This window comes from Heterocephalus glaber, unplaced genomic scaffold (genome assembly GCF_053883595.1).
Source record: "Heterocephalus glaber isolate CG9 unplaced genomic scaffold, H.glaber_assembly_v1.0 deba00001773, whole genome shotgun sequence".
Lineage (NCBI taxonomy): Eukaryota > Metazoa > Chordata > Mammalia > Rodentia > Bathyergidae > Heterocephalus > Heterocephalus glaber.
Genome location: NW_028258463.1, coordinates 11,636,704 through 11,657,533, shown reverse-complemented (window position 1 = coordinate 11,657,533; position 20,830 = coordinate 11,636,704). Strand labels below are relative to the sequence as shown.

Here is a 20,830-nt window from a genome sequence, read left to right as displayed (position 1 = left end):
AAAAATATAAAAAGGGCTGGGGATACGGCTCAGTGAGAAGGCTTTGGTTTCAATCCCAAACGCCAATTTAAAAAAAAAATTGCACTAAAAACATTGTCACGTCCAGTGGTTCAGCATCCCAGGGCCCTCGGCTGCCGGTGCCGCTTGGATGCAGAGCAGCGCCGCCCACTGGAGATAAGTAATACTGGAAGGTGTAACGTTAATATACCCAATCGAACATCTTCAGGAGACTGCATTATTATTTCGCCATGTAAAGAATATTTATTCTAATTCTTTTTTTTGTACCAGGAATTGAACTCAGGGCCTCGCGCTTGCCAGGAAGGCGCTGCACCGTTGAGCTACATCCCGACCAAGAATATTTAAAAATTAGCGAAAAGTTTACCTTTCTCCCCATACAAAATTTTCAGGTCACAGTATTTTACACAGGGCATCTCAGTTCCGATGAACCACGTCTCAGATACTCAGGACCCTATTTGGCTGGGGCTACCGAACTGGACAGCACAAGGCAGGTTAACAGAAGTAACAAGCTATGACCAACGCCTTGAAACGTTAAATGGATTAAAAGTTAAAGTTAACTCTCTGCTCTTTTATATCAACTAAAGTTAGAAGGCTCCAAATGTTTCAGAATTTAGAATTTTTATTTTATTTTTATTTTTTTTTGAATTTAGATTTTTTTTTAATGCTATAGAGGACTGAACCCCAGGACCCTCTAGCACTGAGCTAGGACATCTTGACGCCTTTTTAGCTTTTCTTTTTTTTTTTTTGGTACTGGGGATCGAACTCCGGTCCTTGCACTTGGGCAGCAGGCATCATTTTTTATTTTGAGACAAAGTCTTGCTCAGTTACCCAAGCTGGCCTCAAGCGTGGAATCAGTCTTCTTGCCTCAGCCTCCTCAGTAGCTGCGATTACAGGCCTGTGCCACCCTGTGCCCCAATTACAGCCCTGCAATTTTTCAGAATTTTGACAGTTAATGCAGAACACAGCCCATGTGTTATGAAACATATTTTGGTTGGACTCAGAGGCAACATCTTTTTTTTTGGTACTGGGGATTGAACTCGGATCCTTGCGCTTGCGTAGCAGGCGGCAAAACCACTGAGCTAAATCCCAGGCCCAACATCTTTTTTTTTTTTTTGGTACTGGGATTCGAACTCAGGTCCTTGTGCTTGCAAGGCAGGTGGTGGAACCACTGAGCTAAATCCCCGGCCCAGGGCAACATCTTTTAATCCAACACAATAATATTTATGCTGCAAAACAGTATTCGTAATGGAATAAACAAAGACTATCGACAGCCTCACATTTTAGGTCAAACTTTGCAGCCAAATAAATTTTGGTGTCAAGTTACAAAAAAAGTTTTTTGGTTTTCAGGATTGTGGATAAGCATACATATATTATACAAGTTCAAGTTCAGGTCTCAACTCTGCCATATGGTGTGACCTGTTCCATCCATACTGTGTTAGCTACTTTTCTCTCATTGCTGAGACAAAATACCCAACACCCAAAATTAAAGGGAGAAAAGTTTATTTGGCTTAGAATTCTTGGAGGTTTCACTCCATATTCAGCTGGCTCCAAGGCAGGGTGGCAGAGGGGCAACAGTTCATGGTGGTGGAAGACACCAAAAGCAGCCAGGGACCTTAACAGCTCTTTCCTGTCCCTTTTATCTTATTCAGACTTAGGGGTGGGCAGCACTCACACCCTTACTCCTAGTGCCCTCGGGCCTCGCCCCACCATGAATCAATCACACACTCTTGATTCAACTACCTCCAAAATAGCCAACGAGCACATGAGGCCTTGGGGGGATGGCTTGACACAAACCCTAACACATACTATGAAGAAGAGGTCCACCTTATAAAGATATGGGGTTCAAGGCCAGGCATAGTGGTGCACACCTGTAATCCCAGCACTCCAGGTTGGGGCAAGAGGATCTCACCATGATTTTAAGGTCAGCCTGGGCTACATAGTGAGTTCAAGCCCAACCTAACTACATCGTGAGACCCTGTCTCAAAAAAAGAAGGATATTAAGTTGAAACTTTTGTTTTGCTTTAACACAAAGCCTCACTACATAGCTCAGGCTGAAGTTGAACTTGCAATGTAGCCAAGAAGTGCTAGGATTACAGGTGTGTGCCACCTCACCTATATGAGCTTCAAACATTTTTAATAAGAACACATAAAATATTTAGTTAATTGTAAAACATGACAGTAATGTTACTTTTTTGGGGGGGTCTGGTCCTGGAGATTGAACTTGGGGAGCACTCAGCTACATCCCCAGCCTTTCTTATTGCACAAGATCTGCCTCTGGGGGTGAAGCTCAGTGCTGGTGTTTGCCTAGGGAGAGCGGGAGAAGAAAGGAGGTTAAAATGATCAAGCTAGGGGCTGGGGATTTGGCTCAGTGGTTCTGCCTCCTGCCTCGCAAGGGCAAGGGCCGAGTTCCATGGCTGGTATCAAAAAAACAAAAGATCATGATATACATATGTACCAATTCCCCAAAATGAATCCAAATATTCTGTATCATAACTATATACCAATAAACATTTTTTAAAAATGGACTTAACATGTGTAAGGTACCAGCACTGCAAATAGAAAAATAAAGAGAAAAAAAGCATATGAGACAAGGTCTCACTGAGCTGCCCAGGCTGGCCTCAAACTCAAAACCCTCTTGCCCCAGGCTCCCAAGTAGCTGGGATCGCGGGTGTGCACCACTGTGCCTGGCTAGTAATGACACTTTGGACGTCAGTGGGGTTTTTTTTGGTACTGGGGATCAAACTCAGGACCTTGTGCTTCCGAGGCAGGCAGGGAAATACTGAGCTAAATCCCCGGCCCGTTTTTTTTTTTTGTTTTTTTTTCCTGTCGGTATTTTTTAAAGTTTGAGGATTGTGCCAGGGATTTAGCTCAGTGGCACCGCACCTGCCTCACAAGCGCAAAGTCCTGAGTTCAATCCCCAATACCAAAAAAAAGAAAAGTTACAGTTTAAGAATTAATGTCAATAGCAAAATGATCAAAAGACATTGCTAGAACACACTAAACAGGAGGACTCCCTAATAAAAGTCACATGCAATCCCATAATGATATAAAAATACAAACTACACCAAGTAATATTATCTTGCCAGGTATCTAAGAGGCTTAGGAGAATGGAACGCTCTCATAATTGGTGGGAGTGACACTTGATAGCTTCATCAAGGAGCAACTTGGGGCCCAGGGACATAATTCAGTGCCAAACTGGGTGTGGTGGTGCATGCCTGTTTTTCAGCACTCAGGAGGCTGAGGCAGGAGGATCAGCTAAAAAATGGGCTGGATATATAGCTCAATGTGAAGGCACTGAGTTCAATGCCCAGTAACAAAATAAAAATAAAAATACTGTTTTGGGCTGGGGATTTAGCTCAGTGGTTCCGGCACCTGCCTTGCAAGCCCAAGGTCCCAAGTTCAATCCCCGATACCAAAAAAAAAAAAATACTCTATTTCAAAGCATTTCAGATTTTGGATTTTCAGATTAGGGACGTTTGCCACCATGCCTGGCCACAAACTTTTTTTTTTTTTTTTTTTTGCAGTGCTTACTGGGGATTGAACTCAGGGCCTTTGCACTGAGCTACATCCCCAAGCCTTTTTTAAAATATATTTTTGAGACAGTCTTTTAAATCATTAAATTGCCCAAGTTGGGCTTGAATTCTGCCTTGGACCCTGGAATAGCTGGGACTCCAGGTGTGCACTGCCATACCTGGCCTACCAACATTTTTTGAGTGCCTAATGTATACAAAAGACTGTGATTAGCCAGCTACTCCAGGGGCTGGGGCAGATGACAAGCTCAAGGCAGCCATTGCAACTTTGTGAGACCCTGCCTCAACATTTAAAAGGGCCTGGGGTCCAGACTCACTCCAGGGCTCCCAGCAGGGCCACCGCATTCCCCAACTGCAGGAGACACCTCCATAGGTGTACAGTATTGTCAGTGGTGCCCCTGCTCCGTCTCAGAATGCCACAATATGTAGCTTTGCTCAAACCCACCACATCGTGCTTTTCGCCAGTATGGCATAGTATAGGGTCATACGCATGGGCTCTGGAGCCAGACTCATTAGGTTCTCACTACTTCACTGTTTATTAGTCAGTGACTTTAGGGGCCTTGTTAGTTTTGTTAACAACGATTAATGTACAGAGAACTTAATACAATCACATAATGTTCAACAAGAGGGTTATGTTGAGGGGTGCATCATTAGGCAATTTCATCATTGTGCAAATAACCTACAGTGTGCTGAAACTAAGCTGGCCATGATAGGCAGTGTAATCTCATGCGGCTACCATTGTTCACGTGGCCCATCATTCCCTGACCATCTCTGCGAGGCACATCACTACATACGTACCTATGTGTATATGTTTGTGTGTATGTCTATGTATGTATGCACACATATACTCAAATATATGTATATGTTTAGAATGGTAAAAAAGGGGGGGCTAGGGATGCAGCGCGGCACCCCCGGGTTCAACCCCCAGTGCCATTACAGACAGCTAAGTTAGAGAGAAACTAACAGTCAGAGAGGGACCTGGCCCTGGAGGAAGTCAGCAATAGATGAGGACATCAGGATTGTGGCTGGAGGTGCATTTGAAGAGGGCCAGGCTACAGGCAGAGACCCACAGCCAGGCCCGTGAGCTTCCCTAGAGATGAGCCGCAGCCCAAGGCTCTGCTGTGAACAGCACCACCCGGTCCAGAGACCCAGCTGGCCACAGACCAGACGCATGGGTGAGGACCTGCTCCCTCCCTGCCCTGAAGGTCTGTCCTTCCCAGGCACCCCACCGCGAGGCTCCTCTCCCATTTGATCAGCATTAGCGTCCTTGTCACCCTGCAGGCTGACTGTGCTCTGCCCCACACTGTGACCTTGCTGTGTAAATCACCCCATAGTGAGCCTCTGTGGCCACCCACTCGGGGCCCCTCCCGGAAATCCAGGGTCTGTTCTGCTTCCCCTCATTGCCAATAAAACTCTTCTAACTTCTGCCTTTGATTGCAGTTTCATTCCCGGATGTTGTGAGAGCACACACTCGGGATCGCTGACATCTAACAGGTGGGAGTTATTTTCCCCATCACAGCCGCCAAAACAACCCTAAACCAAAACCTCTGTAGCTGAATGAAGTAGCCGCCCAATGGGAGAGTAAGAGACAGACATTAGCTGAGTAACGATTAGTTTTGGAAGTAGAAAAGAGCCTCCTGTCTGGAGCCAGCAAGAAGCTGGCTGCTGGCTCTGGGGACCGGCAGCACAGCACCCTGCTGTGGCTCCTGGCAGCCCTGCTGCACCCCAGAGGAGCCCTGCAGGGAGCTGCATGGAGGGAAGGGGCAGAGGGCAGTCCCACAGATCTACAGTCATCTATGCTTCCTCTTTGGCTTTTGCACACACACACTCAAGCACCCCAGAGATCTCACATCCGTTGGCAGGAGGCTGGCCGCCCTCAGTCTGCTCCTCGCTCTCCAGGCACCAGACACAGCAGCCAGGTCAAGACTAGAAAACGCTGAGCGGGAGGGGAGGGGAAGGGAGGGGAGCGCTAAGGAAGAGCTTCCAGGAAGGCCAGACCTGAGCTCCATGAGCGCCACTCAGAGCAGGCCGAAGTCAGACCATGGCTCTCAGGCCAGCAGAGGCACCAAGGCCTCCTCCCAGCGCTGCGGGCTCAGAGTCCACTGCTGGTCAGGACATCGCCATCCGAGTCATCCTGAGGAGACAGATAGGGGACAGAGCACCTACAGTGCCTACACAGGCCGCGCGTTCCCACCCACCAGCTTTCCAGTGTGACTTTTTTTTTTTTGGTACTGGGGACCGAACTCAGGACCTTGTGCTTTCGAGGCAGGCAGTAGAACCACTGAGCTAAATCCCTGGCCCCAGTGTGACTTTCTAAACTCCATTCGTGAGGAGGAAGCAGGCGAGGATTTAACTGTAGATGATAAAGCAAGCTGCCGGCCCTCAAAGTCAGCACCAGCCCTGTGCTGTGCACCCCTGGTCTCTGGATTCCAGTGACTGCACCGTTCCACACCATGAGGACGCTGAAAAGGCCAGCTGCTCTTGGAGGGAGGACCAGAGGGGAAGAGGGAAGGGAGGAAGGAGTCTTGTTGGGGTTTTGGGGTCTTGTTTTGTTTTCTTTTTTTTTGGTACCGGGGATTGAACTCGGGTCCTTGGGCTTACAAGGCAGGAGGCAGGACCAGTGAGCTAAATCCCCAGCCTTCATTTTTTGATACAGGGTCGAACTCTGTAGTCAAGGCTGTACTCAAGCTCCTGGAGATCCTCCTGCCTCAGCTTTCCAGGTGCTGGGATTACAGGTGTGCACCACCACACCTGCCCTCACTGGGATATCTTAAAGCTAGAAGAATACTCAACCTCGGGTGTCAAATTCAGATTTGTGCCCATGAACTGAGAACTACTAGGGGCCATAGGCTGGGATGGGTGCTTTCTAGAGCATCTGCATTTGTCCTATTCGTTTTGCTCTTGTTTTTGAGGAGCTGGAACCCAGGACCTCACCCAGGCTAAGCAAGTGCTCTACCACTGAGCCTCCCCTCAGCCCTCGGGTGCTCCCTGGAAGGCCCACAGGAGACTCGGGGAAGGGGAAGGCTCTACTTACATCCAGGTCATCCATGGCAGGGGGCAGTCTCTTGGTGCTGACCTTCTGCAAAAGCTAGTGGGAGAGAGAAAGGTCACAAGAAAGGGCAGAGCCAGGCACAGTGGCGCACACCTGTAACCCCAGCACTGGGGAGGTTGAGGCAGGAGGACTGCCATGAGTTCAAGGCCAACCTGGACTGCAGAGCAAGACCTTGTCTCAAAAAACATACAAACAAAAAAACCCCCAAAACCCAAAACCCAAAACCGAAACAGTCCACAGAACATGCAGAGCACTCACGCCAAGGAGCAGTCTGCCCGTGGGCGGAGAGACACTGCCAGGACACAGAAGGGCACTGGGCGGTGCCACAGGCGCCTGCAGCTCACCTCCGCATAATGCTCCACCTGCGCCAGCTCCCCCTCTTCGTCCCCTTCCCAATCTCTCCAGTTGTCGTAGTCCATGGACAGCCACACCGGCTGCGGGAAGAAGCAGAGTCGCAGGCAGGGGCAGGCGGCTGGGGAGGGTGTGGGGGGCAGGCGGGGAAGAGGACGGTGGTGGAGGGGACTCCGCCCGTGCCTCTGTCCCGGCTCTCCAGGCTCCAGGTGTCAGGCTCAGGGTCAGGAACAGTGGCTGGAGAGACACAGGGCCCTGCCTCCCAGGAGCAGATGGAAGGGGGAGCCAACATATCTGGAAATGATCGGGTCCTGAAGCCGCTGGGAGTCAGCCACGTCCGCCCAAGACAATGAGCTGCGTTCCTGGGGGCCAGACCAGGCTGCGGGTGCTGCTGAGTGGAGCACGTAGGGTCCACCCCAGGAGTGGCGGAAGCAGCTCAGGAGGCAATGAAGAAGAGAAAACGGGGGCAGAACGCACACCCCATTCAGGCTCTGGGGATTTACAGTGGGATGGCCAGGTCCTCCCAGTTCTCAAAGCAGTTAAGAATCTGCATTTGTAGACAAAATATCCACTTTCTTTTGGCAGTAAGGAGGATTGGCCCCATGGCTTTGAGCATGCTAGGCAAGCACTTGAACACTGGTCAACATCTCCAGGCCTTTTTATCTTTTAAGACAGGGTCTTACTAAGTTTCCCAGGCTGGTCTTGAATTTGTGATCCTCTTGCCTCAGCCTCCTGAGCACTTGGGATTACAGGCAAATATCCACATTTTTAAATGTCAGCAACAAATCAAAAACTGTAAACGTGGGCCAGAGATTTAGCTCAGTGGTTCTGCCACCTGCCTGGAAAGCACAAGGTCCTGAGTTCGATCCCCGGTACCAAAAAAAAAAAGGGCCGGGGATTTAGCTCAGTGGTTTCACTACCTGCTGCGCAAACGCAAGGACCTGAGTTCGACCCCCGGTACCAAAACAACAACAACAAGAACAACAAAAAAAACTGGTAAATGTCAGTAACCAATCAAAACAATTTTCATATTGTGAAGCCTGCTCAAAGGAACATGAAAGCCACATTTGGCCAGCAGGCACCCTACTTCCACAGGAGGGGAGAAGCCACTTCGGGAGTCCTATGTGGGAGCGTGACAAGGGCGGTGTGTGTCTTAGACCGTGAAAGACAATGCAGAAGAGAGTTAGGGTGTGGGGCCGAAAATATGCAACAAACCTCCCAACAAACCCAGAGGGATGAAGTCTGAGCCAGGAAGAAAGGAAGGGATGCACTCAAGAACATTTAGGAGAGCCAGGGATGTAGCTCAGCAGCACCATGCCAGCTGGGCACGCACAAGGTCATGAGTTCGATCCCCAATACCAAAAAAAAAAGAATATTTAGGAGTTCACAGGCGGGTGTGTGCCTACTCTGGGAGGCTGAGGCAGGAGGATCACAACTTCCAGCCCAGCCTGGGCAGCTTAGCAACTCAATGACACCGTATCTCAAAAAATAAGGGATGGGATGCAGCTCAGTGTGAAAACCCTGGGTTCAAACCCCCGTACCAGAAAATACTAACAGTATTTAAAACGTCAAATAGGCAGAAGCTAGTGAGTTGATACTGGCCGGAGAGGAGGCAGGGCCGTCGCGGCTCTGACTCAGGTCGCTGAGCCTGTGGACAGACACAGAAAGCCCAGCACCCCCGCTGCCCTCACCTTGATATCCTCCTTGGTGAGCCGCGGCCAGGCCACCTTCTCCTTCCATTTCCTCACAAAACAAGTTACAGAGCGGCCAGAGCGTTTATCCTGGGAGTCCTGCAGACAGAGCCTCGTGCTCAGCGTCTGGGTTTTGGGGTGATCTCCAGAGCCCCGGGCAGCCTGCGCGCACCCCTCACCTTGGAGTTCACCTTGGCGTAGAACTCAATCTCGTTGCACAGCTCCACCCCATCGCCGTTCTTGCAGCTGCGGAGGCAATGAAACCGAGACGATGTCAACGCTGCGACCGCGCTGGAGAAGGGCGTCCGGGGAGCCGGGCCCGAGGGCAGGCGCTACCTGAACACCACGCGGTGGTCCTCGAGGACCACGTGCACGTCCGTGCTGTCCTCCACGCAGAACTCCATGAACACGTACTTGGGCCTGTCGTACCACAAGGTCCGCGCGTGCTGCCTGAGGAGGGCACGACGGTAGTCTGTCAAAGCGTCACTCGGTGGGGAGAGGGAGAGGGAAGGGAGCGCCAGGAGCGTGGAGGTGGGGTGGGTGAGCCCGGGGGAATCCAAGGTGCCAGGCTTGGGGGCGGGAAGTAGGAAATTAGGGGAGCACTCGCGTCTCTCCCCCTCGGCCCAGTCAGAGCCCGGGTGTCCAGGGCTCCCACGGGGCTTGCAGTGCGCAGAACTGGGGCAGGGACAGTCCGGGGCGGGGTGGGGCCCCCGAACCTCTCACCGTGCCATGGCGACTCCTGCTGCCCGGTGGCGTCTGGAGTCCCGGGCCTGGCCGCTATCTTTAGATCCTGGGGCCGCCCTGGCAGCTGTCGCTCCTTATATGGCTGAGGGAAGGGAGCGAAGAAGGGACGAGGCGCGGCAGCCCAGGATCTGCATGGGGATGGGAGCCGGGAGAGCTCAGCCCAGCATCTGCAGCTCGCGGGGCCTCCAGAGGCGCTCAGATGAGGGGAGATCCCTCGGGGGCGAACGAACGACTCGCCCCCGGCCGCATTCGCGGCTTCTCCACGGCTGAGCATCCCGTGCTCAATTCACAGCAGCCGCTCAACAACAGATGATTGGCCAGGACGAAGGCTCCGGGGAGCCGCCCCCGAGGACGTCCTCCCGGAAGTCCCGCCCCAGACTCCCGCCCTCCCCGCGCGCTGTTGCCATGGCAGCGAGGGTGCGCCCCCTTGCGCCCCCCCCATGAGGCGGCGCTTCCGGGAAGATGGCGGCCATGCGAGCTGCCCCGGGACGGGTGACGGCGGCGGCCGCTGAGTCCAAGGCGAAGGACGCAGAGGAGGAAGAAGAGGAGTCGCCACCGCCGTGCGAGGCAGTCCGCTGGGCCCCGGTGGGGGCGGTGGCCGAGGCCGGGTCCGGGACGGCCGCGTTCTCGGAGGCGGCTGAGGAGTCCGGGACGGCCCCGGGGTCTCCCCCAGGCTCGCCGACCCGGGCGTTGCGGCGGCTGCGGGCCGAGCGGCGGCGGCTGGACTCGGCGCTCCTCGCGCTGTCCTCGCACTTCGCTCAGGTGCAGTTCCGCCTGCGTCAGGTGGTGCGCGGGGCGCCGGCCGAGCAGCAGCGCCTCCTGCGCGAGCTCGAGGACTTCGCCTTCCGCGGCTGCCCGCACGTGCTGGGGGACGAGGGGCCCAGGGACGCCACCTGCGACGAGGACTATGAGGGCGACGGGCCACCCGGGCAGCGGCCGCGGGTGCGGGGCGAGAGCCAGGTGAGCGGCGGGGTTGGGGACAGAGGTGCAGATGACAGAAGCCACCGGCTGGATGGACTTGTGTGTGTCCGAGATAGACAGGGGACAAGTGGACAGAGAGGCCTGGGAACCTGCGTGCAGGATGGGTGACCTGAGGCGTGGAAAACGTGCACGCCGAGTGAGGACGTGAGGAGCAGGAAGCCAGTTGAGCATCAAGAAGACGATGGGGGCTGGGGATTTAGCTCAGTGGTTTCGCCACCTGCTGCGCAAGCGCGAGGGCCCCGAGTTCCAGCCCCGGTACCAAAAAAAAGAAAAAAAAAAGACGACGACGGAGGGCTGGGGAGTTAGCTCAATGGTGCCGCCGGCTGACTCGCCAGCGCAAGGTCCCGAGTTCGATCCGCGGTCCCCCCCCAAAAGGCGACGGAAACCGTGCTACTCCGGTTTATTTGCCGCACGCCACATCACGTTCTAGGTCCTTAGCACTTCCCGTGCGAGGATGGAACCCTAGGCCTTGCACCTGATAAGGGTGCTAAGCCGGCACCCTGCCCCTGAGCACGCCCTCCCCCAGCTGTGCACTTTTGCTGATGAGGAGAATTGGCAAGTGAAAGGAAAGTGAGTTGGAACCCGTGAAAATTTCAGTCAATTCTCACGCTTTCCTAGAATCTGGGCAGCCTTTAAATCTTTATGTTCTCTTACCTGAGCCAAAATTTTGGCGGTCAACATGGTCTCTTAGGTCATGGTCTGTCATGGTCAAAAGGTCTGCGACTCCTGATTGTATGAATTTCCTAACCATAGTGAAACTCTGTGTACCACATCAAGAAGTTGTTTCTTTATAGGCTTTGAATCCCAGAAGTGCACAGTGTGGGTAACTTGTGAGATTGAGACTTGGTGCTTTTCACATTTTCATTCTTCCAAGTTACAACCCACACGAGGCCTTCTTCTCCCTCCAGGTGGTTTTAGCAGAGAAAATGTATCAATAGCAGATACCATGTGTTTATTCCAATCTGAGCTGCTCCGGAGCAACCCTGTGTTTACTTTTCCACCCTTCTCTCCATAGACCCAAGGCCTCCCACAGGAACAGCCACTTCAAATGGCCACACTTAAAGATAGAAACCGTCGTCCCCTGTGGTGGTGCACACCTATAATCCCACCATTCAGGAGGCTGAGGCAGGAGGATGGCCATGAGTTCCAGGCCAGCCCGGGCTCCATAGTGAATTCAAGGGCACCAAGAACTACATAGCGAGACCTTGTCTCAGAAAACAAAAAACAAAAGCTAGAAGCCATGGAATTACAGTGGGCAGGCTCTGCTCAGGAGCAGTCAGCACCAAAGGTTCTGTGTGGATGTGGCACTGTTTTTGGTTGTTTTTTTGTTTTTGTTTTTGTTTTGCTTTTTGGGTTTTTTTGTAATTCATTTTCACTTTCAGAAACAGTGTAATGCTTTTTTTTTTTTGGTACTGGGGATCGAACTCGGGACCTCCTACTTGCAAGGCAGGTGGTGGCACCACTGAGCTAAATCCCCAGCCTAGTGTAATGCTTTAAAAAGAAAAAATAGCACTGAATCTTCTCCGTAGCTTTTACCCCCCTCCCCACTTCCATAACAGAGTGCTTTCCCTTAGCTCAGTTCGTACTGGGAATGGCATCTGTTCTTCCTCCTATTGGGCTTGTCCCTCGAACTCTAGCCACCATCACAAGTGACAGTTCAGGAGTCTTCAGGGAAACAGAATCAGGGTTTATGGTTGGGGGGGGTTACAAAGAAAACAAAAACCAAGACTTTCCCCAGTTCTCTGTCCTTGGGCTAGCTAGATAACTTCCTCAGGTCAGAGTTCAGCATTTGAAATTTGTCATTTGGTACCTAATCTAGTTCAGTATCACAGAACAAATATGTCCTGAGAGCTGGCCTGTGCCAGGCACTACCCTGAGCATTGGGGACTCAAGGTCAAGGCCAGGTACTTGAGTAGTTGATCACTGGTGGAGACAGAATCAAAAACATACTGTGGTGGGACCTGTCTGGGTGGAAGTGTACAAGTGCAGAGGGGGAAGTGATTCATGCGCACCCACAGAAAGTGGGGGACCCTGTAACAGAGACCCAGGCCCTTACTGGGTGGAGAACAGAGACGGGGTTCCAAGAAAAACCTGACACTCTGAGGGGCCTGAGGGGGCATCCTAAGAGAGGACTGTTTCTATGCAGAGCAAAACTAAAGCCATATGGTTGCTTTTTAGATACAAATGAACAGAAAGTTAACTTGCTGTGTTTTGTTTGTTCTCTCTCATACCTTACCTCTGGAGGGCTTGGTAAGTACCTTTTTAAGGTTAAGTTTAATACTATATAAACTTACAGTTTCAAATGCAGTCATGCAAAGTACTGAGAGGGAGCGGGTGCGGTCTTTCATTTCTGGGAGGCTGTTTGGCCAAGATCAGTTTTCTCTAGCCTAACTAGACCTTTGAAAAAAGCAGAAAACACTTAACAAAAGGCCCCGTTGTATTTAGACCCAATTCCCAATGAAGGACAAATGTTTTCTTAAAGAAAACATACATGTAAGAAATCGCCATTCAGCAGGCGTGGTGGCGCATGTTTGTAATCCCAGCACTCGGGGCTGAGGCAGGAGGATCACTTCGAGTTCGAAGCCAGCCTGGGCTCCATAGTGAGTTCAAGGCCAGCCTGAACTACATAGAGAGATCCTGTCTCAAAAAACCAAAAACAGGAGCTGGGGATTTAGCTCAGTGGCTCTGCGCCTGCCTTGAAGCACAAGGTCCTGAGTTTGATCCCCGGTACCAAAAACAAAATCATTACTCTTGAACCTATCTCATGAGTGGAGGGTTTTGTCTGGGCGATCTGGAAACAGTATTTCACCATCATCACCGCCTTGAGCATTTTGTCCGCATGTCTGGTGCTGGGATTGAACCCAGGACTGTTGGCATGCTAGGCAAGCCCTCCACCACTGGGCTCCACTCCAGCCAGAGACGGTTCTTAATGTGCCCGAGCTGCCTGCTCTGTAAACAGACCCATCTCTTTTCTCAGAGTGAGCAGGAGAGACGGCAGCGCCTGGAAATCCAGCGGGAGAAGCAGAGGGAGCTGATCCTGCAGCTTAAGAACCAGCTGGATGACCTGGAGACATTTGCCTACCAGGAGGGCAGCTACGACTCTCTGCCGCAGGCCATGGTCCTGGAGAGGCAGCGGGTGAGCGACAGAGGCAGCACCAGCCCTTCCCCAGAGGCCTCAGAGAAGCCATTGACTGGCCCGGCTCTCGGGGAGGTTTCATTCGCACGTGGGAAACGCGTTATCCAGGCCCTGTCGTCCCTGGGATATTTTGGCTGCAGTGTGCCTTGATGCTGTGTAGATTTTCCTTTAGTTGTCTGGAGTGGGGTGAGAAGAGATAGAGGACCAGAAGGCAGGAAGGCGTTCTGGCTGGCTGCAGTGGGGTATGCTGTAGTTCCAGCTATTCAGGAGGCTGAGGCAGGAGGCTCACTGGAGCCCAGGAGTTAAAGGCTGGCCTTCCAACATGGGTTCTCTTGGAACCTTTTTAGCGAAAGTCAATCTGAGGCTTTCTAGATTGTCAGGCACTGTGGATCATTCACAGTGTCCCCAAATGAAAGCTGAGTAGCCCAGTATAAAAACTTGCATGGAGAGCAGTGATTTCTCTCAGAGGGGAATGGAGGGCTCCTGTTCCCCGCGAGAAGAGCAGAAGCCTGGGTGACGTCCCTTGCAGCGGAGTACAGTGCTGCATGCCTGTGATCCCAGCTGCTCAGGAGATTGGGCAGGAGAATGGCAAGTTCAAGGGCAGCCTGGGCAATTTAATGAGACCCTGTTGTTTTTTTTTAAAAAAAAAACAAACCCAGGCTGGCACACACTTGTAGCCCTAGGACTTGGGAGGCTGAGGCAGGAGGATAACAAGTTTGGGCTGTCTCAAAAAAAAAAACAGAAGAAGAAGAAAGCTTCTCCCCACTATCTCCTTGGAAATCCCAGAGGTGTGCTCACGGCTGTCGTCTTGGCAGGTGATCATAGACGAGCTGATAAAGAAGCTGGACATGAACCTGAACGAGGACCTCAGCTCACTGTCCACCGAGGAGCTCCGCCAGCGTGTGGACGCGGCTGTGACGCAGATGGTGAGCCCAGCCCGAGTGAAGGAGCAGCTGGTGGAGCAGCTGAAGACCCAGATCCGAGACCTGGAGATGTTCATCAGCTTCATCCAAGGTCACGGCGGGCGGGAGGAGGGTGCGGGTGTGGGGTCCTGCTTCTGCCCAGCTGAGCCCTGAGACCCAAAGGCACTGGTCCGAATGGCGGAGCAGGAAGAGCTCAGGGTTTGGGAGCAGAGTTAAAATCCCAGCCTGGCCGCTTGCCAGCTTCCTGTCCTTGGGCAGGCTGGTAAGCGCGAGTCTCGCTCTGCTCATCTTTATTTATTGATTGATTGGTACCAGGGCTCGAACTCGGGCCCTTGTGCTTGCAAGGCAGGCGGTGAAACCACTGAGCCAAATTCCCGGCTCATCTGCTCACCTATAAAACAGTGATTTGTGCTTCGTTTACCTGGTAAATACTTACCAGCCAGGTGCCAGTCCTCATTTCCTGGTGATAGGCAGGAAGGGTGTGTAGACTTCCTGCTGGTTGGGGTGCCCTGATGTCTCCCCTCCCGCAACTCCTATTTGCAGATGAAGCAGGAAACCCCTTGCAAGCAGGCGGCAGACCCTGTGCGTGCAAGGCCAGCGGCAGGACAGCAGGCGGCTCCAGTGGGCCCGGCGGCGGCCAGGCCCCCCCAGGAGGCAGCACAGGTGAGTGGGGCGCTGAGGCCAGGCGAGACAGAAGCACATCGGCGCTTGCTTGGGTCTGCAGAGCAGAACATGCTAGTGTTACAGGGCTTCGTGGGGTGATGGTAAAGATACTGTAGACCAGACTGCGGTGAGGGCTGCACAGCTCTGCCCCACACCACTAGGGTGGGTGTGGCTGGGTCCTGCACTTTGGGGACGTGCCTTGTGTGGTGTGTGAGTTGTCTCAGTGCAGCTGGTGTGATTAACAAAAAGAAAAGTCCAGCTCCAGGCTGGGTGGTCCCTGCCTTCTGTAGTGTCTGTGTTGTGGGGCAGAAGCAAAGCTCATCTCTGCCGGGCGTGGTGATGCACACCTGCGATCCCGATCCCAGCGCTTGGGAGGGTGAGGCTGGAGGATCACTGCCAAGTTCGAGGCCAGCCTGGAATACGCAGCGAGACCCAGAGGGCTCCTTACTGATGAGCCACTGTCTTTTCCAAACAGCAAAGGTGGAGGATGTGAAGCACACCCGGGAGTCGGGGCTGCACCTGATGCGCCGTGCGCTGGCCGTGCTGCAGATCTTTGCTGTGAGCCAGTTTGGCTGCACCACAGGACAGATCCCGCCTGGCCTGTGGCAGAGGGGCCAGGCCGACAGGGACTACACCCCTCTGCTGAGGCGCCTGGAGGCGGCGGTGGACAAAGTGAAGCAGCTGGCCCTGCGGCACCAGCCGCAGGACCACGTGGTCACCTCTGCGCCACTCCGGGACGCGTCCCCAGGGGCCGGGGATGAGCTGACCACGGCAGTGCGGAAGGAGCTGACGGTGGCCGTGCGGGACCTGCTGGCCCACGGGCTGCACGCTGCGTCCCCCGGGGTGAGCCTGGTCCTGGCGCCGCTCGCCTGCCTGCTGCCAGCCTTCTCCTCGGGCCCCGAGGCCATGCATCCCTGGGAGCTCTTCGTAAAGTACTACCATGCCAAGAACGGCCGCGCCTATGTGGAGTCCCCAGCCCGCAAGCTGTCCCAGGCCTTTGCCCTGCCTGTGGGGGGTGGTGCCGTGGCGACCCCCAAGCAGAGCCTGCTGAGTGCCATCCACCTGGTGCTGACTGAACACGACCCCTTTAAGCGCAGTGCGGACTCCGAGCTGAAGGCGCTGGTGTGCTTGGCGCTCAACGAGCAGCGCCTGGTGTCCTGGGTGAACCTCATCTGCAAGTCGGGGCCCCTCCTGGAGCTGCACTACCAGCCCTGGAGCTACATGGCCCGCACAGGCTTCGAGAGTGCCCTCACGCTGCTCAGCCGCCTCAGCAGCCTCAGGTTCAGCCTCCCTGTGGACCTGGCCGTGCGCCAGCTCAAGAACATCAAGGATGCCTTCTGAGGACCCAGGCTGAGGCCCCGCCCTGCCTGGCCCTCCCACTCGGCTGCGCCGGGACCCTCTTGTGAGAAAGTCCAAGGAGGGGCAGTGCTGCGAGGCACAGAGCCCTGTGAGTAACAGCTTCCACCCCAGCGTGCGAACACGCGCACACCTGGGCCTGGGCCTTCTGAGCCTGTGTCTCGGGAATCCGTTTCGGGCACAGCTTCTGCCCAGCCTCGTGTGCACCACTGTGTTTTAGAGACTTGGGTCTTTGTGGCAGTCACCGTGGGACTGAGCTTCTGGTCCTGAGGCCCCGAGGTGCCTGATAGTGGCTCTGAGCACCCATCCCTCAAGGGAGACAGTCAGGGGTCCCAGGGCCAGAGCTGGAAGCCCCTGTGGAATGCCGATTCCTCTTCCCTCCAGCCAGTGTCAGGCCAGGCCCTGCGCTCTGAATGCGGCTGTCAGGACCACATTTCCCTGGGAGATGATTTTACTGTGGGCCTTTTCCTTGGAGAGGTGGGAACAAGGGAGCCCTCACAGTGCAGGTGACAGTGTCGAGGGCATGAGAGCTCATGTCTGATCCTGTGTCCTCTGTGTGCATCCAGACGGGACACACAGCAGGTAGAACCAAGACCACTGCTTAGCGCGTCCTCACTCCAGAGTGCTCAGGTTCCGTGGTGTGCATCCCCGGCATCAGCCACTGGCACCACTTGTTCTGGGGCCAGATATGGCATAGGTCTGATGGCCTGGCGGGTCCTGCGGTGGGGACAGGAGCTGCAGCGGGTCCCTGTGGCTAACGGCCTAATGTCACTGTGGACCCTGAGTCCTCACGCCTCACTCAGCTCATGCAGGCTCTGTTCCAGCCCTGGCCGGCGATGGGAGACACTGCGGGCTCAGCATCGCGCCAGTCACAGGTGAGATCGCCAGCTGCACTTGGTCTCTGCACCTTGATGTTGTACATTTTCACTTAAATTGTGATCAGCAGCATGTTACTTAAGATGCACTGCTGATTTTTTGTTAGAACCGGTCCAATTTCCCTGTAAGGCAGGGTAAATGTAAGGGTCCGGCGACACCGCTCAGGGGCAGAGCGCTTGCCTGATCCAGTCCCCAGCACCACAAAAACAGTAATTGTGAAGTCTGAAGAGAAACGTTTGTGGTTGCCAATAAAATCAGTATTTTGTGCAGCCTCTGTGCAGCGTGCTGGGCTCTGCTGCCCCTGTCTCGCTGGCCTCATCCCTCGTCTCACCCAGCTCCAAACGGCTGCCAGAACTGTCCACTTCCCCCTTCCCCCACTGTGGATCCACCCAGACCTGATGGTAGTGCCCCGTGTGTGTGTGTGTGTGTGTGTGTGTGTGTGCGTGTGCGTGTGCACTCACACGTGTGTGGGTTTTTACCTGAACAGATCCACTGCAAAGTGCCGTGGCCATCATCATCCATCTTGCTCTCGCCTGCAGTCCCATCCTGTATGGTCTCTTTCCTGTTGCCAGGATGCAGCACCTGGCACCTCAGCTTAAAGGAGCAGAGGCTTCATTTGGCCCACGGCTGTGGGAGATTCAGTCCATGGTCAGCTGGCTCCAAGAAGGCAAAAACATAACGAATAGTCCTGGCAGAGCGGAGCAGGAGACAGTACCAGAGAGGAGGGTCCAGGGGCCAGATGGAGTCCCTGAAGTCACACCTCCATGGCACACCCAGACGCACCCAGAAGTGTGCTTCACTGATCCCTAGGCGGCCCCCAAGCTGATCAGGTTGACAAGAGTTTACCGCCACATGTGCTGCTCTTGGAATTGGCACCGTGAGGTCCACTTGACTGGCCCTCATTTAGGGTGGTGGCTGGTATCTTGCCCAAATGAAGCCATAGGCACAGCCCTGGGCTCACCCTGGACCTGTCCTTTTCTAACCCTCAAAAAAGCTCTTGTGCATTCAGACTCCTAGGGCCAGGAGGAGCACAGCATGGGGTGTAGAGCACCTGCTCCAACTGCCTGAGGTCTCAGGTTCTGTCCCCAGCACTGAAGAAAACAGTTGGCACAAAAGCCGGGTGTGGGGGCGCCTGCCTGTAATCCCAGCACCCAGAAGGCTGAGGCAGGAGGATCAATGAGTTCAAGGCCAGTCTGGGCTACAGAGTGAGACCCTGTCTCAAAAAAACAGCCAGCACAGTGGGGAGTGTTTTTGTGTTACCCTAATTCCTTCTAGGATGTGACCCTCTTGTCTGTCCCCACTTTACAGAAACAAGTGACCGAGAAGTTACTTAGATTACCAGCTTCCCATGATGCCAAGAGAAGGGATTTGAACTCAAGCTGCCTGCGTCTGAAGCCTCTGTCCTTATCAATACCTCACTGCATGATGCTGTTTCTAGGACCTTCTGTTCATTTCTCCCTTTTACCCATCCCCCGATTTTACCCTCTCTGAGGAGGGAAAAGTATTTTCTACATAATTGCCAGAAATTTCTGTTCAGAGCTCTGGGCTGGGGCAGGGGGATGGGCATTGCTCTGCCACCTTAGCAAAACCCTAGGGTGTAGCCACAGGGACAATCCCGCCAGCAGCTAGACCCCAGCTGCCTGCTAGACCTGGGTATAGGAAAACAGAGCTCTGTCCTTGGTGTGGGAGTCAGCTCAAGTCTACCACTGAGCAGCGATGAAACAAACTATTTGTGGATCCACAGCCCACGGAGCTGCAGGGTCCACAGTATAAGTATGCTGTAAGGTGCCAGGCGCGGCAGTGCACACGTTTAACCCACCTGCTTGGGAGGCTGAGGCAGGAGGATCAAAGGTTCAGGGCCAGCCCAGGCAATCCAAAGAAAAAGTGGGTGTGTGTGTGTGCTGGGATTTAGCTTGGTGGCAGAGCATTTGCCTAATGTGTGAGGCCCTGGGTTCAATCCCTAGCAACACACACTCCCAAGGTGACTGCAAGCTTTCTGGGTTTTTCTCCAAAGAAGGAGCAAAAGAGGAACAGATGAAGGTGCTGGGAGAAGATCATGGAGGCAGAGATGTGCAGGGGAGTGCAAGGTCACAGGAGGAGCACTGGGGACTTCCTGTGCCACCAACTCTGCCTGCTGCTCTAGAACTCAGAGGCCAGAGTAGATCTTCACTGAGGTCCCTTTGCCTCCAAATGCCCTATTCCAAACAGCAGAAAAGAATTGGACAGAGCCAGGCGTGTGGTGACACACGCCTGTGATCCCAGCACTCAGGAGGCTGAGGCAGGAGGATAAGTGAGTTCAAGGAAGGCCTGAAATATATAGGGAGACCCTGTCTCAAAAAAAATAGGGCTGAGATTTAGCTCAGGGGCAAGGTCCTGAGTTCAATTCCCACTACCTCAAAAAAGCTAAAATAGGGGCCAGGGATCAAGCTCAGTGGTTCTGATGCTCGCCTGGCCAAGTGCAAGGTCCCAAGTTCAAGCCCCAGTATCAAAAAACCCCGAAAATTACTAAAAAAACCCGTGGAGATGTTTCCACATCTTGCCCAAATGAGACCTATTTAGGCCTTACACGTTCAGAAGAGCAAGAACCATGAGATACTCTGTCTTCCTCTTGGACTTGGAGGACACCCCGGGTTCACAAATGTGAGCCAGAGATTTTTAAGGGTGTCAAGGGTGTCGTCTGACCTCCCAAACCAATGCGAAGGTCTCAGCAGGAAGTACCGTCCCGGTGAGTGACGGGAGGCAATTCACTTGGGTACCTACTAGACTTGGGTTCAGACCCAGATGAATCCATCTACGAGAGGGAGTAGGCTCGATCTCAGGTCGGTAACTGTCCCCCTCTGAACTGCAATTCCCTGTCTAGATGGGAGGAAAATAACCCAAGGGCTGCGGGGCTCACTACAGCGCCGGGTACCGTGCCGGGGCTGTTCAGTGGACGGCTGAGGTCTGAGTCCCAACCTGGCCACCTACTCTCCTGGGCTTTTATGATCAGCCTAAACCTCCCTACATTCAGCTGTAGAACGAGGATCAGACTAGCGCCTGTGTCCTGCAGCCTCCTGAGGGTCAAATCAGTGTAAACAGAGCAGCCTGGCCTGGCAGCTGGGACACTGCTAGGCTGAATGTTGGAGGCCCAGGCCCGCGTTTCATCTTCGCCTCCGCTCCTTGCTAACAGTGAACACGGCAAGCATCATTAAACGTCCTATTTTGTTCCCTGCGTCTTCCAGGGCGAAAAAGTAAATTTTAGGGCCGGGGATTTAGCTCAGTGGGACCACGCCTGCCTTGCCAGCTCAAGGTCCTGAGTTCGATCCCTGGGGAAAAAAAAAAAAAAGGAAATTTAGCCTGTGGCCCCCCTCCTAGCGCCAGAGGAGGGAAAAGGAAAAAGAGACAGCAAAGCTGAAAGCCCACGTGCAGACACACCCTCTCTGCGCTTGCGAAGACCGGAGACTGGACTCCTTTGCTCTGGACTACAGCTGCAACTACTAATAAAGTTTGATTCAAATACGTGCCCTGCC

At 53.6% G+C, this 20,830-nt stretch overlaps 2 protein-coding genes across 9 annotated transcripts; one reads left to right on the top strand and one right to left on the bottom strand.

Annotated features, from left to right (window-relative positions):
• Positions 1-1,501: 1,501 nt before the first annotated feature.
• Ptges3l (prostaglandin E synthase 3 like) lies at positions 1,502-9,756 on the bottom strand. Of its 4 annotated transcripts, none has more exons than XM_087202397.1 (7): positions 9,366-9,756; positions 8,979-9,092; positions 8,822-8,888; positions 8,643-8,741; positions 6,859-7,034; positions 6,583-6,636; positions 1,502-5,682 (listed from the first exon to the last, which is right to left on the bottom strand). In XM_087202397.1, exons 1-7 carry the CDS (start codon positions 9,371-9,373, stop codon positions 5,658-5,660), a joined length of 543 nt encoding a protein of 180 aa, XP_087058523.1. In that variant the 5' UTR covers positions 9,374-9,756; the 3' UTR covers positions 1,502-5,657. The 4 variants fall into 4 exon arrangements, with proteins under 4 accessions (XP_087058523.1, XP_087058525.1, XP_087058524.1 ...); XM_087202399.1 differs by having other exon boundaries at positions 6,945-7,034; XM_087202398.1 differs by having other exon boundaries at positions 8,834-8,888.
• Positions 9,757-9,805: 49 nt separating this feature from the next.
• Rundc1 (RUN domain containing 1) lies at positions 9,806-20,822 on the top strand. Of its 5 annotated transcripts, XR_015447760.1 has the most exons (7): positions 9,806-10,346; positions 13,345-13,503; positions 14,319-14,517; positions 14,970-15,089; positions 15,565-17,320; positions 17,809-17,969; positions 18,630-20,822. XR_015447760.1 is itself a non-coding variant. In XM_004859291.3 (5 exons), the coding sequence occupies exons 1-5, from the start codon at positions 9,849-9,851 to the stop codon at positions 16,428-16,430; spliced, it is 1,842 nt and encodes a 613-aa protein (XP_004859348.2). In that variant the 5' UTR covers positions 9,806-9,848; the 3' UTR covers positions 16,431-17,590. The 5 variants fall into 5 exon arrangements, 1 of the variants encoding a protein (XP_004859348.2); XR_015447761.1 differs by lacking the exon at positions 17,809-17,969 and having other exon boundaries at positions 15,565-16,536; XR_015447759.1 differs by lacking the exon at positions 17,809-17,969.
• The last annotated feature ends 8 nt before the right edge of the window (positions 20,823-20,830 follow it).

Coding starts and splice junctions, on each gene's coding strand:
- Ptges3l (XM_087202397.1), bottom strand. Junction 8,889..8,978: donor GACCACCGCGTGGTGTTCAG/GTAGCGCCTGCC, acceptor TTGCCTCCGCAG/CTGCAAGAACGGCGATGGGG. Junction 7,035..8,642: donor TCACCAAGGAGGATATCAAG/GTGAGGGCAGCG, acceptor TTCTTCCCGCAG/CCGGTGTGGCTGTCCATGGA.
- Rundc1 (XM_004859291.3), top strand. CDS start 9,849: ATGGCGGCCATGCGAGCTGCCCCGGGACGGGTGACGGCGGCGGCCGCT. Junction 14,518..14,969: donor GTTCATCAGCTTCATCCAAG/GTCACGGCGGGC, acceptor TCCTATTTGCAG/ATGAAGCAGGAAACCCCTTG. Junction 15,090..15,564: donor CCCCCCAGGAGGCAGCACAG/GTGAGTGGGGCG, acceptor TTTTCCAAACAG/CAAAGGTGGAGGATGTGAAG.